The 16,239-nt window shown below is 43.0% G+C and overlaps 1 protein-coding gene across 2 annotated transcripts in view; it reads left to right on the top strand.

Annotated features, from left to right (window-relative positions):
- Positions 1–6,454: 6,454 nt before the first annotated feature.
- The window catches only part of TMEM50B (transmembrane protein 50B), a 22,148-nt gene continuing 12,363 nt past the window's right edge, over positions 6,455–16,239 (top strand). Inside the window, exons 1-3 of one of the 2 annotated variants that reach the window (XM_019528841.1) lie at positions 6,455–6,545; positions 14,496–14,669; positions 15,540–15,652. In XM_019528841.1, coding sequence (XP_019384386.1) covers positions 14,571–14,669; positions 15,540–15,652 — 212 coding nt within the window. In that variant the 5' untranslated portion in view covers positions 6,455–6,545; positions 14,496–14,570. The remainder of the gene's footprint in view (positions 6,546–14,495; positions 14,670–15,539; positions 15,653–16,239) is intronic. The other variant, XM_019528843.1, reaches the window with a different exon arrangement.

The raw sequence follows: 16,239 nt of genomic DNA, 5'->3' as shown, positions 1-16,239 counted from the left end.
GTGGAGGGGAGGGGTTAGTGTATCTATTCTAACTCAACTACTAGAAAGATAAGTCAGTTAAAACTTTTTTTAATTTGAAAGAAAACTTGACCCAAATGGACAAAGCATTCAGTATTAACATTGTAATGGAAACTAATGACAAGACTAATAACAGAGCAGAAAGAGATGCAGAAATGCACAATAAATTATGAATATGAGAATTCACTTATAGGTTTTGGGGGATGGTGTTATATGTGATTTGGGAAAATGCACAGATGGGCTCTCCCCAGTAAAATACATTAATGATCCTAACTGTATCTAAGTCAAGATCATTAAAACTTTATAAGCTCCAAAGCAGAACAATCTAATGAACTCAGCCAGGAACTCCAGAATCCTAAATATACGTATGCTACTAACTCCTTTTGACAATATGCCAGGCTGGGGAAGATGCCCAGAGAAATGGAAGTTCAAATGATTTTCAGTTAAGTTCTTACTGACCCAAGAGAAGAGGGGATGAAGTTGTGACAAGATAATAAAGATGAACGGATGAATCAAGGGTTGGTGCAATGGGAAAGGCTTTTGGACATTTGACCAGTGGGAGAATTAACAGAAAAGAGGATTTTTTTATGATAATGTTTTATCAGACAAACTGTATAGCTGGGAGAGCTGTTAGACAAGCTTTCAGGCATCAGTCGTCCTTCCTCAGGTCTGAAGTCTGAAAGCTTGACCAACAGCTTCCCCAACTATACAGTGGCCCAATAACACACATGACAAACAAAGCCTTCCTGCTTGGATATTTCCTGGATCATTATGGCTATAACAATACTCCAACCCTACAGAAAAAGATTTGGATAGATTTTTCCTGAGTAGTTAGTATATTCACATTCTAGGGCAGGGGCTGGCATCATTGATTAGAAGTAATTTAAATTAAGAATTAGGGGAAGTAAATTGGGAGAGCCTTATATTTGGTTTCTATATACAGGAAGAGGAGAATCCAGTAAATAAGGAGAGTAAGGAGAAAAGGAACACCAAGAGGACAAGTGTATAAACCACAAGAAAGTATTTATACTAATGGGAGTTCAGTAAAGGGTTATACTAGATTATACCAGGTTACAGAATTGCAAAGTTGAAAAGGGTTTTAGGCAGACCCGGCCTTATGGGTGGGTGATATGAGTGACCACCCAGGGTGCCGTGGTCAAGGGAGCACTGCGCACGCACACACACATGCGCACGAGCAGCCTGTGCTCACAGCAGCACTGTCCCCAACCCTGTCCCAGCCAATCCCTGCCCCAGGCAGAAGCAGTGCCCAGCCCAGCCCCCTCCAGCCACTGGCACGTACCAGTGATGTTTCCCCACTGGGAACCAAGTCTCCTGATCCAGCCCAGCAGCTCCCCTTGGGGCTTTATTTCTGAAACTTTTAGTACTACTACTACATACTTAAACTCAAAGAAAAGGCACCAAAATATAAGTTTGCCCAGGGCATTATTTTCCTTAAGGCCAGCCCTGGTTATAGGTTTAAAAAGTTATACTGAATCCAGGAAATCTAGAAAATTAGAAGAAGAGAGAAAAAAACTGAGATGTTTGTATACTAATAAAATAGCATTGTCAACTAGTTGGAGGAATTATGATTCCAGGTGTATGATTGTGAAACTGGATACTTTAGCAATAACAGAAACATGGTAGAACAACAATAGTGACTGTTGTGCAAGAATTTAAGGGTGTGTACTGGTCAGAAAAAAACAGAACTATAATTAACCTGATGGAATAGCTTTGCACATTAATGATGTGACAGAACATAAAGAAATAAGGGAACGACTGGAGAAAATCATAACCATTTTGCCAAAGGATGTGGATTAAGATCTTCAATGTTAGCACAATTTAAACCAGATGGAAGAATAAACAAAAGCAGCTTTCCAGGGGGAAAAAATTAAGAAATTAATAAAGCCGTGAAAGGCTGAGGGACTTACATGTGGAGAAAGATTACAATATCCTTGAGTGAAGGTGCAAAAACTATCTGGAACTCATGTTCCAAGCAAGTGAAAAACCTAGATGGATTAACAATTTCCTGACCTCAGTGATATACAAGATTTCAGAACAGATTTGAAGGAATATGATGTTTTGAAGAAATGTAGATCTGGAGGTGAATGGAAAATGAGATAATAGGGAAAGTGTTTATTGTTCCAAGCTGACTTGACATTTTTTATGAGGAAATTCTAGACAAAGGATATTCAGTAGTTCTAATCTATCTGGACTTCAGTAAAGCATTTGATAATATACCACATGAAAAAACATTTTTTAAGTAGACAAAATGGGGATTATTCTAAGGAAGGGGTGTCAAGATCACCTTTTGGGCCAGATCAGCATGGGGTACAGGGCAGCAGTGGTAGTCACCACAGTGGTGGTGGTGGTGGTGAATGGAGCAAGTGGCCACATGGTGTACATGGTACAAGTGGTGACAGGTCAAGCAGCCACAGGGCTGTGTCACACAGTTGTAGCTCACCCCTCTGTCACCTATGCCCATGTCCACCAGGGCCAATGTGGCAGGCTTTGTCCACTGCTAGCCACACCTCCAAATCCTTTGGCTCACCAGTAGCCTGAGAGGATGGACAAAGTAGTTCCGTGGGCCAGATCCAGCCCATTGGCCATATGTTTCATACTTCTGCTCTAAGATTTATGAGATGGGTGAGGTACTGGCTGAAGTGCAAATTCCAACAGATAATCAAAGGGGACTTATCAGAGTAGAGCAAGGGTTGGTGACATCTGGCCAATGGCCAGCTTCTAGAGCTGAGGGATTTTGTGCATGCTGTGGCCAGGCAATGAGGGAAGGCCTTTACATGTACAGCTACCTGGTGGTCAGGTGGTTGCCAGCGCCATGCCACAGCCAGGTGGTAGAGGGGCTTTGCCCATGTCACAGCTCGGCAGCAGAAAGAAGCTGTGGTGGCAGTGCCTTGGCTCAGAAGCACGGGCACACCTGGGATCTAAGCCTGCAGCTCAGAAACTTTGTCATTTCCAACTGCTGGACTAGAGGAATGTTATGAACAGAGCTCTTCAAAGGTCAAGGCTGAAATCTCTCAAAGATTCCACAGATGGACTCTTGTTGGGGACCCCCATGTTGTTTCTCTGTCCCTGAATAGTGTCTGGAGCCAGCCTCAGGTCTGTATGCCAAAGCTGAGCTCTTCAGCTTGAGACCAGGCCCCTGCTCTTCTTGGACTAATTCTATGGTCTTCCATAGTGAGCTACAAGTCGTACAACTCCTGGAGAAGGATGATACATCATTAAGGGAAAAGACTGCACCCAGAGATTTCATGCAATGAAGCATGCAGGCTTTTCTAAACAGGACAACATTTATTGGTTAGTTGCACTACAATAGGCAGAGTCCTTATGACAGAACATCTAGACCAAACCTATGGTTGTTTTTTTAGGCACCCGGAACAGCAGGAAATCTACAAATGATGGAATCTGAATTCAACTGTGTTTTGGTGTTTCACTGTATTAAAAATGGGTCCATCTTGTTATTGATATCACATTGTCTAGTAGCTTAGAGAGTTATATATAGAGACTCTCATTCACTCCCAGGTCTAGTCCAAGGCAAAATTAACTAAATCTTTCCCAGTGTATAACAGCCCACAATCAAATTAGGGAAACTAAGACATGAACCATTATTAGAGAAATATTACAAAGCATAGTTAACATAGAAAACTTACAAAATAGGCCATCTAAGATAAGGTGGTAATACCTTACTTAATATTTTAATCAATTTCCTTGGCATAAAAAGCACAAGTCCACTAATTAGATTTGCTGATTGGCACGATCAATAAAGAAAAGGATTAGAATGTCCTTTGGTAAGAGTTGGACGACCTTGAAGACTGGAGTAATAAAAATAGAGTGAAATTTAATAGCATAAAATGCAGTCATGCACTTATTAGGGACTAATAGCAAGCAAGCAGTAGATAACTTCTATCGCTAAGGGATCATCAGCTGGAAACAATGGACTAAAAGGAAGAACTGGATGAATTAGTCAATCACAGGATGATTATGAACCAGCAATGTGATGCAGCTTTAAAAAGTGACATGTGATTCTAGGTATATCAGGAAAAGTATTTCTAAAAGAAACGGAAACATTACTGTAGTTGTCCAAGGCACTGGTAAAACCTCATCTGGAATACTGTGTGAGATTCTGGCCATCCACATTCAAGGAAGATCAATGCAAACTTGAAGAGGTTCAGTGATAATCAGGGTAACCAAGAGCCAATACTGTTACACTTGGCTGAAAAACTGGCTTATTTAGCCTAATAACATGAAGGCTGAGAAGATACATGCCTGCTGTCTAAATATATGTGGGTTGAGGATAAACATCAGGGAAGAAGCAACATTTAAGCTAACAGACAATTTATGAGAAAAAAACAAATGAATATAAACTACCCATGAATAAATTTCAGGTGGAAATTAGAAGAAAACTTTAAACATCAAAAGAGGGTCTTGAACTACCTTCCAAATAGGAATAGCAGGGGTGAAAAACTAATTATTTTTATGATGGAGCTTGATTGCCTTATGATAGAGACTATATGTCATAATTGTCTGTAATAGCAGGGGAATGGACTCAGTGACTTAGTCCCTTCCAGTTGTGTTTCATGGCCATACCAGTCTTTTTACCTGTAAATATTCCCACAGTTGGTGGGACAACTCCGCTGGGGGAGGAATGGTGGACATACTGGTTACTGGTCTTTTCTCCCATTGTATTATTTAAATCTACTCTGAGCATGTGCATAACAGCTAAAATACTTGCAGCTTTTCTACACAAGTGCTATCACAAATGGAATTAGAACAGGGGTAGCAAGAGTGGATAATTAGAGAAGGGGAAGCTAATACCGGTAGCCAGGGTATATCATGGGTTTTATCCAATCCAGCATCATGCCCTACCACTGCTCATAGAAAAATAGGGATGGAATGGATCACAGGTCATCTAGTCTGACCCCCTGTTCAGGGCAGAATCACCTCTGTCCCAACCATCCCAGACAAGTTTGTCCAACCTACTCTTAAAAATTTCGAAGAATAGAGGGTTCACAGACTCTCTTGCTAATCTATTCTCATGTTTGACCATACTCATCATTCATCTCCTCTCATTAACATCCAGCCTAAATTTTCCAAGTTACAGTTGAAGACCACTACTTCCTGTCCTGTTCCCTATAGCCACAGAGAAGAGTTTATCGCCATCATTTTTATAAATGTCATTCAGGTGAATGAAGATTGTTATCAAAATTCCGCCTCAGGTTTCTTGTCTTCTGTTTCTCAAAACTGCACCTATCTGCTCTGGAATCAAACAACAACCCTGATTTGGTAAGTATCACAGCTGGAGCATCTGCTAATATATAACAAGCATATTTTTTCAGTCCACAGCCTATTTCTCAATCAAACAGATCTTTCTTCCAGCCTAGGTCCTAATGCTGGGTGCTCATTCAGGACTCCCCATATTTTGCACCTTCCTTAGAATATATAGAATGCCTTATATGCTTGGGGGGGGGGGGTTTGGACTAAATGTACTTGGAGGTCCCTTCCAGCCCTACTTTCCCATGATTCCTACACCTCTTTATAACAGAGCCCCAAGACCCTCTCCACTCCTCAGACCCCTCTATCAGGCAAACGGGCCATCTGAGGAGCCTTCCTTAACATCTTTACTAGTCCCCCGTCATCTCCTTCTGGAGGAGACAGGTGACTTCAGCATGAGGAACTGTTGCCTGACCCAGCCATGGGTCTAGACTGGTAGCCAGATGAATAGGCACAGGCAAGGGCATGTGTGTCGGGGGAGAAAGGACTAGGGTTGCCAACTCTGAATCTATTCTGGGAGGTTTCCAGCCTGCCACCATGCCCACAATACACACAGCAATAGGTCCGTGTGCTTCTGTATATCAGTGATGGATCAGTACACAGATTTTCCATCAAAAAGGCAAATGCGCATGACTATGACATTTAAAAAATCTGCTGCCCCACTGTATCACTCAGATTCAACATTTAATATTAATTTTAATGAATTGATCTGTGGCGTGACTCTCAGCAGCCTCCTGGAGGTTTATATCGGATTCCTGGAGACTCCCGGGCAATCCTGGAGGGCTGGCGACCATAGAGAGGACACAGCTGTGCAATGGGGCCCCTGCTGCGAGGCAGGGCTGTGTCGGTTGGAGGGGGGCGTTGAGTGACGGTTGATGATGTGCCCACCAGGCCGAGCCAGGCCCTGCACACTGCGCCTCCTCGCCCGCCCCGCCACCAGAGGGGGCTGCGAGTCATGGCGGCTCAGAGGTACCAAACGCTTCCCCAGACCTCCATCACCCCCACACACTGCGGGGGGGGGGGGCCTTCAGGAGCCCGCGCTGAAGGGAGGCAGGGGCGGGCCAACGTCTGTCACCCCCTCCCCCCGCAGCTCCAGCCGTACAATCAGAGCCATTGCTTGGCTTCTACCTGACCGTGACGCCACACCGCGCCGGCCGCCCATTGGCGGAGATGCCTGCCATTCTCTCCACCTCTGCCCGGCCGGGCTCCAGCAGCAGGAAGAGTCTCGCACAGGACAGGGGGTAGGTACGGCCAATGGGTCCCCCCCTCCTCCATGCGGGGTTTCTGGCGCGGGAGGGAAGAGCTTCGCGCGGAGGGGGGTGACTGCGGCCGTTCCCCCCCCTCCCCTCGGGCTGGTGGCTGTTGCGTGAACGAGCTTCCTCCCCCCCCACGCGCTGGGGGGCCCCGCCGCAGCCCCGCCCCTCCTCCCCGGGACGGGGGAGGGGCCCGGGGATGCCGCAGCCTGGAAAGCGAAAGCGAAAGCGGCCGGGGGAGAGGGGGTTGGGCCCGTAAAGCAAGGGGTTTTGTGGTTCTTCCCTCTGCCACCAGCGTTGCCAGGTCTTAAATATGAAATGATGGTCTTAGACACCCCAAATGATGGTAGTTGCTGAAAAATGATGGTCCACTGAAAAAAAAAGATTAAAAAAAAAAGAAGTATGCAAATAAGTCTTCTTATTGACTTGCTCACAGTAAGTTACTAGGGAGTGAGCTGGGCCATCAGAATTGAAGCATTTCCTTTATTTCAAGGCTCAGATCAAGTGTTGGTTTCTCAGCTTCTTGTGGGCTAGGTCGAGTGTAGGAGGGTCTCGAGCTAAAGAGTCTGGGGTGGAGGGTGATTGCTTACAGTTTCATAGTTGTTAGGGGCTGGAAGGGACCTTACAGATCATCAGGTCCAGCCCCCCTGCACTTGGGCAGCAAAGACTGCTGGGGTCAATGGGTGTCCGAACCCGAGCCTCCGGCCTTGGGCCTGCACGTAGGATGCCTGCCAATGAGTTTGGGAGCATCTGGAGTCCCAGGGTGAGAGACTGGGACAGAGGATGCTCGCCAGTTGTTACACTGTATGGGGTGTTTGTTTAGGACTACTGAGTTTTGCTTGCTTCAGTCAATATGGTTTTTGGACCAAATGAGTTCTGCTCAGTCAATATGATTTGGAACTGATTTGACCCAGAACACGAAATATATCATATAAAAAAGTGCTTTATTTCAAGGTAAGTAGTCATAAGAAAGTGCTGGCAGCAAACCCAAAAGAGGCTGATTTGGGTTTTGCATATGCTGCATGAATCAGTTGCCTCAAAAATCATTGTATGTTTTGGGCACTTCTACTATTATTGCTCATACGTTGTACAAGGGTTGAAATTATTGTACAGATATGATAATTATTGTACACCTGGCAACACTGGCCCGGGGATGAAGTGTCACCAGTGGCAGGGGAGGATAAAGCAAGGGGCCTGGTTTGGCTTTGTGTTGCTTTCCCCCCTGCCTCGGCTCTCCCCTCTGGCAGGCGGGTAAGAGCAGTTTGCAGGCAGCAGCAGGGCGTGGAGTTCCTGTTGGGCCACTCCGGGGAATGCCCAGAAGGGGGAGGGCAGGCACTGTGGCTCTTTGCTCCCATGAGAAGTGTGCTTTATTTTCTCTTGGAAATGAAGCTTCAGGTCTGGGCCCCTCGTTGGGTGCCCCAGGAGATTGGCACCCAAGAAAAACCAAACCTGCATGCACTTATCACCATGAGCCAGGGTGCCGTGTCCTAGCTGTTTCTGCCACTTAGCTGCATGTGTTTAGAGGTTATATACCCCATGGGTCTTTGTGCTGAGGCACTGGAGAATTTTCCCAGTAGTTTGTGGCAGAACTTGTCCTTTGTGTGTGTGTGGGGGGGGGAATGGGAAGGAAGGGAAGGGCAGGCAAGGGCTGCCAGAACTCAGGCAACCTGCCTGCATTCTCACTGCAAGGATTTCTTAGGGTGATATCTTATATTGGACCAATTAAGAAATCCTTGCCTCTTGCTTTAATTTCTGGACCATTGGTGCTATAACATTACTCTTACACTACCATTCCCATTGCAAAGTGAACAGTAAGCAAGAGTCTGGGTTCTAAACCAGTGCTCCCAGCTTGCCAATTGTGCTCCCAGCTTGCTGATTACAGGCTCTAACACTCCCAGCTTGTAAGCCTGCCAAGATAAAAACATACCTAAACATACATCAAAGGTTTTTCTTTATATATGGCAGAGGATACTGGCCCTAAAACTTGCATGTGAATCTGAGTTATACTTGCTAATGTGATTTTTTTGGAGAAGTCTCTTAACCTTTACAGCCTTAATTTTTTTTTAAAGGCAATAATAATAATTTGCTTCCTTCCCTCATGGGGTGTTGAAAAACAAAATGCTGTGTAAGAACTGTGTATGAATATCTCTGGTGTTTAGTTATGCACATATACAGTAGACTTAACCAATTTTAAAGGTAGTTGAAGTTCTAATTGGAGTCTGATGCCTGTTTTGCAGGAAAGTGTGAGATCTCTTTAATTCTTGGTACCATCAGTCAGTAGTTTACAAATACAGTACTTGGTACCACCAAATTGTTGGTGCTTTCAATTAGTGCTTGTAGAATACTGTCTTGGTAGCCTAAGGTAGTTTTTACAAATAGCTATATAAAGAAAGGGCAACAGAAGGGGCTCATCTACTCTCCTGCAGTGACACTGAATGCTGGAGTAGACACTCAGGATTACGTTGTAGAGATACAGAATAAACACCCAAGATTAAGTTGACACTGTGAAGTCAGAACAAGTGTCCAAAGTTAGACTCCTGCTTTATTTGCTCTTTTTTTCCTCCTTCATTGGTGAATTCTCTGTTACTTATTTTTTTTATATTTATCTTCTGGTTCTATTGAAGTAGGAAGATAGGTTAACAATTATAAGCTTTTGCTCCAAAGATGTACTATCTGCTGGTATTCTTTCTGATCAGCTCACCTTAAATGCTCCACCATTTATCTGGGCTGTAAGATAAGGTTACAACAATAAACAGATTTCAGAGCCAGTACTAGGTACAAGGAAGGAATGCACTTTCTGATAAAGGGAAACAATGTGCAATGTCAGAAGATAGTTTTGCAATTTGTTAGATTTGCAGGGAGAATGAGGCAGCAGCTTTTTTGGCTTGCCTCCACCGTGACTGAAAACTAGTGGTGTGGATAGATGTTCAGGTACTTAGTGTAACTTACATCTGTATGCAGATATAATGTACACGACTCCCTTCTTGTCAGCACAGAGGCAGAAAAGGATCTTAGAGTCATTATAGACTCCAAGATGAACATGGGCTGCCAACGTGGGGACGTAGTCAGGAAGGCTAACTGCATCTTGTCATGCATCCACAGATGCATCACGAGCAGGTCCAAGGAGGTGATCCTCCCCCTCTACATGAAATTGGTCAGGCCACAGTTGGAGTACTGCGTCTAGTTCTGGGTGCCGCACTTCAGGAAGGATGTGGATAGCATTAAGAGGGTCCAGAGGAGGGCCACTTGCATGGTCGGGGGGCAGCAGGGCAGGCCCTATGAGGAGAGGCTATGAAACCTGAACCTGGTCAGCCTATACAAGAGAAGGCTGGGAGGGGATCTGGTGGCCGTCTTATAAACTGGCCAAGGGAGACCAGCAGACAATGGGAGAGTCCCTGTTCCCCTGAGCACTACCAGGAGTAACAAGGAATGATGGCCATAAGCTGACTGTGAGTAGTTCATGCTAGATTTCAGGAGGCACTACTTCATAGTCACGGCAGCTAGGAGCTGGAACCAACTTCCAAGGGAAGTGGTGCTCACTTCTCCCCTGGGGGTCTTTAAAAGGAGGCTAGATAATCACCTAGCTGGGGTCATTTGACTCTACTGTTCTTTCCTGCCTATGGCAGGGGGTTGGACTTGATGGTCTGCTCAGGTCCCTTCCGGCCCTACCAACTATGAAACTAACTATTACGTTGAGAATAGTAATGGGCAGCTATGTAGCTGCCCTGGGGTATGAGACACCATGGCATGGGGTAGTGGGAAGGACAGGTATTTTGCCTGTTTGTATTTAGCAAAGAGTTTATCTCTGAACAATCTTGGAGAGAAGTCTAAACTATGTAATTTCTGCCAGTAGAGTTCTGTGCCTTTGTTTTGTTTTTTTTTAATATTTCCCCTCCAGATTTGGTGGAGTTACCCTTGTTTAGGGGATTGTGTTATCTGTTGTCCTTTTATGATAGTGTAGATGCTCGTAGTACCTGAAGTCCCAGGCTAAAGAGTCTGGGATGGAGGATGCTTGCCTGTACTTTTTGGGGGCATCCAAATCCCAAGACCTCTGCGACTGGGTGTGCACATAGGATGCTTGCCAATGGATTTGGGAGCATCTGAAGTCCCAGGGTGAGAGGCTGGGACAGAGGATACTTGCTGGTTGTAGCACCATACATAGTGGAACAGTTGAGTTCTGCTCAATCAATATGATTTGGAACTGATTTGGCTATTTTGACCTGGAACACAAAATACATTAATAAAAAAATGCTTACTCTGTTCACCTCTGAATCTTAAGAAATTAAAAGGAGCCAGGCATCACTGTCCTGGTGCTTAACTTTTTTAAAGTGTTTAATAATAAACTTCTTCTTTTTTTTCCAAGCATGCGCTGTATAATTTCTGTTATCATTGAAATACTGTATTTACTTGCAAGATGACTTGCAATTTAAGACTGTCCACCCACTAATAAGATTTTACACATGGAAAATTATCAGTTTGTTACAATTTTCCATGTAAAGAATCTAATTAGTGGAAGGGTGTCTTAAATTCATCCCCTCACTGCTATGGCAGGGGTTAGGAGCCAGGTCCCTCCCCTTTGTCCTGGGTACCTGTCCTCCAGGTGCTGCCCCACTCCTGCCCCCACCCCATCTTGCTGCTTACCCACTGCCAGGCACCTCTCTGCCATGTTCTCCACTACTGTCTGATCCTCACCCTTGCCTCCTGTGCTGCTCCCCACCCCTTACCTTCTGCTGTAGCTCTGTTCCTGCTCCAGGGCCATCAGCAGCAGTGTGGCCTCAGCTTGCCCCACAGGCAGATAAAAGCAGTGATAGCTCCTGGCTGGACTGGGGCTGGAGCTGGAGTAGAAGATAAGGGGGTAGGGGGCAGGTGCAGGTGCAGGGAGGGGAGTAAGGAGTGTGAGCCAGGCTGCAGGGCAGGGGAGGGCTGTAGGTCCTTCCCCTCCCTCTACTTTGTGTTGTCCCCTGCTCTCCCCCCAGCTGTGTGCCCTCTTCCCTGCCAAATAAGTCATTCCAGACCGGGGGAGGCAGCAGCTCAGCTCAGGATTCAGCCCCAAGCCCAGGGCCAAAGCTATAGCTAACTTGCCACATGCCTTGGGCTGGTACTTGAATCCAAAGCAAGACCTTTTGTTACTAAACAGATTTTGAAGTCATCTGAAAATCTAACAGGTCACGTTTTAATGTGAGAATAAACTCTCCTAATAAGCCCTCTAATGATGAAAGTTAAAACCTTCTCAGTTGGAAGCAGATCAGATTACCAAATGTATTTAAGTTTTAAATATTATGAGTCTGACTTATCTCAAAAGGGAGAATTTTGCAGGCAGGATATGTTGTATCTTTTAAGGAAACTAATATAGGTTATAGCAGGGGATCAGTAATATTAATCTTTCCTGTAATGCTTTGGTAATGTTGTTGTAAGGAAGGACTCTGATAGCAATCTTATTTTGCGCTTATTTTTTAGAAACCTTTCAAAATTGAGCAAGTTTCTTGCTCTGAAGAGAGTGAATGGCTGGGATTGACGGCATTTGATAAAATGAGCTTGGGCTCATGAAAGGTTATGCATCTCTGATTTATAGAATCGTAGTTAGTCTGTAGGTGCTAACCTTGCTTCTAGATGTTTTATCAGCTTTTTTGTTTTTGGAACATCTGCTCAAACTTTCCTTGATTGGCATTTATTTTCATGACTCAGCATTCTAATTGTAATGTAGAAACTGATTTTCAGTTTGACAATTATTGAAAGTGTAATTGTGGTCAGAATAATGAGTTTACTAGGTGTACATGACTAAAGAAAGCATAGAACAGGGGTGGCCAGCCTATGGCGTGTGCCACAAGTGGCATGGGCAGCCTGCGGCTTGTGGTACGTGGCAGATTGGGAAGAGGACAGGCAGCACAGTAGGGCAGATAGGGCAGGAAGTAGAAAACGGAGTAGCAGATTGAGCAGGGTGCAGAAAGGAGAGCAGTAGGTCTTCCAGGGGAAGGGGGTGGGAATGGCTCTCAGCGAGGTACTGAGCTAATTTGTGGCACGCTTGCCAAAAAGATTAGCTCCAGGGGGTATATGTGGAGTTCATATCCTAAATATTTCTCAGTACTGTTTATTCTGGCAAAATGTAAAATTAATAATACTGTTTGCTGTTGCTGATCTTGAGAATGACATCTACCAATGAAAAAAAGTAATTGTATACATTTCACACTTGCTGCTTGGGAAAGTTGTAAACCACAGTGAAGTAAGGCACTATGGAATTCATAGCTGAAGGTGGGGTAGGGAAAGCTGGTGAAGCTGGAACAGCCAGTTGACTGAAAAAAAAGCAACTGTACATGCCTTACAAGCTAGGAGGTTTGTGGTTTTGGTTTTTGAAGTGATTCATCTCCCTTCCAATTGCCAGATGGGTGTAAGAGCATCATCACATTTATTAGGTTATACATTTACTAACCATGGGGAGAAGCTCAAGGCTGGGGACAATTAAGAATCTCAGCATCCGTTTCCTCATCTCGGGGGTATTTGCTATGGGAGGAAAGAAGTAATAATCATGGAATTTAAAGGGTTCATCTTTAGTACTGATATATAACTAAGAGATTTAATTCTTTTGCCAAACAGGCATCTGGTAATTTTTCAAGCCCCAACTCTTAACAGCTGCCTTTACTGTTCTTGCAAAAGAGAAAATATTCATAGTATGCCATTTGCATACAATATATTTAGTGTAATTTCTGTGTCAGGATGAATTTAAAAAACCCAGGAAAACCTGGGGTTTATAGTGCTTTAACCTTATGGAAAAGATGTATCAAACACTATACCTTTATTGAACTTCACTTTAAAGAACTTGTATGATTTCTTGGCTTTTATATAAAAGCAGGTAAGGTAATGTCGCAAGAGACTTATTTCTAAATGCAAAGTATTACTGACACAGACAGTCTTGCATCAGAAATATGAATAATTCATACCACACAGCTTCTAAAAACTTATAAAATATTAACTGATACAAACTTCAAAGACACTGAAGTTTACAGCAAGCCAAGTGCAGGGAAGAAATTTAGATTTCACTTTTCCTTTGGATTGTGAGCAGACCTCCCTGGGAGGAATTATTGGGAGTTACCTAACTTGGCTATGTATCTTTATATGTTGCTGAGAGTTGTGTAGATCCTAGAGTCGATTTATTCTGTGATAGTTATTTGTTGTGTTCTTGCATACCTTTTTCTGGGCTAAACAGACAACCCCCACGTAGCATTCTTAAATGGTTCCTGAAAAACCAAACCTTAAGTGAAACGAGTTAATCAAAACCAAAAGTATTTGACAACCCTAGATGGCAACCACAGTTGTTTTCAATGACCCAAGATGGCGACCGCGAGTGTTATACTGAAACTCACTGAGCGCTAAATGAAATCAAACATCAATTAAAATAAGCGTTATAGTGAAATAGCACTAAGGAAAACAGCGTTAAGCAGGGGTTGCCTGTAGTACAGAGTTCTATAGTTCTAGCCTAAATCCTAGTTGATGCATTGTGCATTGTTGCAGGTAAGAGCTACATCTTGGACCCCAATAAATACCTAAAGCTGAATTTTGGATATATACCTGTATTTTTTTTAACCACATTTTTACTTGTGGTATGTTCATTTTTAAATTATGATTGACTGCAACCATTTATGGACTGCTTCAGTGCTTTCCATAATATCTGGAGTTATAGGCTAAAACTGAGATCGGGATTTTAACCTAATGAATGCTGTCCTCTGAAGACCAATTAAAATTAATCTAGAGTCATGCTTCAGTGTTTGGATTGGGAGGTTCATTTGGTTTTTGCTTACATTGGTCTTGTGTAACCTAAATTTGACCAAACTTGATTGGAGAAAGGACACTTTTTCAAGGATTCTACTATTACCAAATGTGTCAACAATTTTTTCAGTAATAAAAAAGTGATGATACTCCTAAACTTTTTGGCTATGTTTTAAGTATTTAGGACTCAATGATTAATGAAAAATTCATGAAATCGTACTGATAAGGAAGAAAAACCTAAGCATTAAAGCCATGGCAGGATTCCTGGACAATTTCCGATGGCCAGAATGCGAGTGCATCGATTGGAGCGAAAGAAGAAATGCCGTTGCTTCAGTGGTTGCAGGTGTCTTGGTAGGTATTTGTATAAAAAGAGAATGAGCTCAGATTTGTCAGTGTGGCTAATGAGGCAATGGTGCTTTTTTGCATTTTAATTTTCAAAACATCCCATATCATATTGGCTAAGGTTTAGTGCTAATTGTGTTTTTTAAAACAATGTGCTTCTTCATTATTTTTGCATGTTCATTATTTAGTAAAAGCTTTACCAGTCATCTGGATTTGCTAAATTTTTGTTACAGTTTTTGCTGGCGCGGGGCGTTGACTTAAATTGCTGGAAGGTATTTAGCACAGTGGTGGTCATGGTTTTGGCCTGCAAGCCAGATAAATGGTACAGGGTTTGTCCGCAGGCCAGATTGGGCCCTGTGCTGCCCCCATACACTGGGATCAGGCTCTGGGGGCTCGTGTTGCCCTACCCACCTGATTGATTGCATAGCGCCACAGCCTGTGGGGATCCTCAGATCCATAGGAGCCCTGCAGGCTGGATAGCATGGTACCAGGAACCAGAGGTTGACCTCCCCTGATCTAGCATAATAAGATAAAATCATATTTTCTCTAGCTATATCATGCATACATTGAGAACTTGAGTTCTGCCTTTCAGAATAGACTTAGCCATATGTTTTCTTTCAATTTTTGTGTAAAACAAGCATCTAATACCAGATACTGCTTTGGAAACGTCAGTATGAAGGTTTAGTCAAGTTTCTAGTTTTTATAGAACATACATCTATATATCAAAGAATTTTAGAATCTGATTCTTAGCTAAAGAAAGGTATACTTATAAACTAGATTAGTGGTATGTAAAGGACTGAATTTTTAGCATGCTATCTTGTCTGTCTGGACATCTTTCTATTTTCACAATAGTGTGTGATAGTTTCATTGTCACTCTAGTTTTTCACAGGCTGGTGGATAATGATAGATGCTGCAGTAGTATACCCTAAGCCAGAACAAATGAACCATGCCTTCCATACCTGTGGAGTGTTTTCTACACTTGCCTTCTTCATGTAAGATAGCAATTTAATTCCTCGTTAATATATTTTTAAAGCAACAGTTTAACCAACATATACAATGTGTTCAAACTTCAGATTGTCAAGAATTTTTTTTCTGGATAATCCAGAGGTCTGTTTGTATATATTATATTTATGTATTTGCTTGTTCTTTATCTAGTAGAAGTGAATTTATTTTTTCCAGAGTTTTAAAATTTTAATTCTTCAAAACTGATGTGCATCTTGGCTCAGTATAAGGAACCAGGTATTTCTTTTATACAAGTAATCCTCTGTCACTAGTATCTGGAGTCCTTGAACAAAACTCCTTCTGTGACGCTCAGTAACTTATATTAACGCAAATTGGGTACAATTTTTTTTTTTCCACAGCTTTTTTTTGGGGGGGGGGATTTTGAGAAGGGGAGTTCTAAAACTCCTGTAAATGGCAGTGGCCTTTTCAGTATGAAAGGGTTACATTAGAGATATACAATTAGTCAGAGAATGTCATTTTTAGTGTTGTCTTTATCATCTTATCATCACTCTTTGGGGTGCCTTTTATATCATATTCTTGTCATATATATAGAATTAAGTTTTCAGTAAAGCAGTTC

The sequence above is a fragment of the Crocodylus porosus genome, unplaced genomic scaffold (genome assembly GCF_001723895.1).
Source record: "Crocodylus porosus isolate Cpor-Errol unplaced genomic scaffold, CroPor_comp1, whole genome shotgun sequence".
In the NCBI taxonomy this organism is placed as follows: domain Eukaryota; kingdom Metazoa; phylum Chordata; order Crocodylia; family Crocodylidae; genus Crocodylus; species Crocodylus porosus.
Note: the sequence above shows the minus strand (reverse complement) of the source record. Positions and strands in the feature narration are given on the sequence as shown.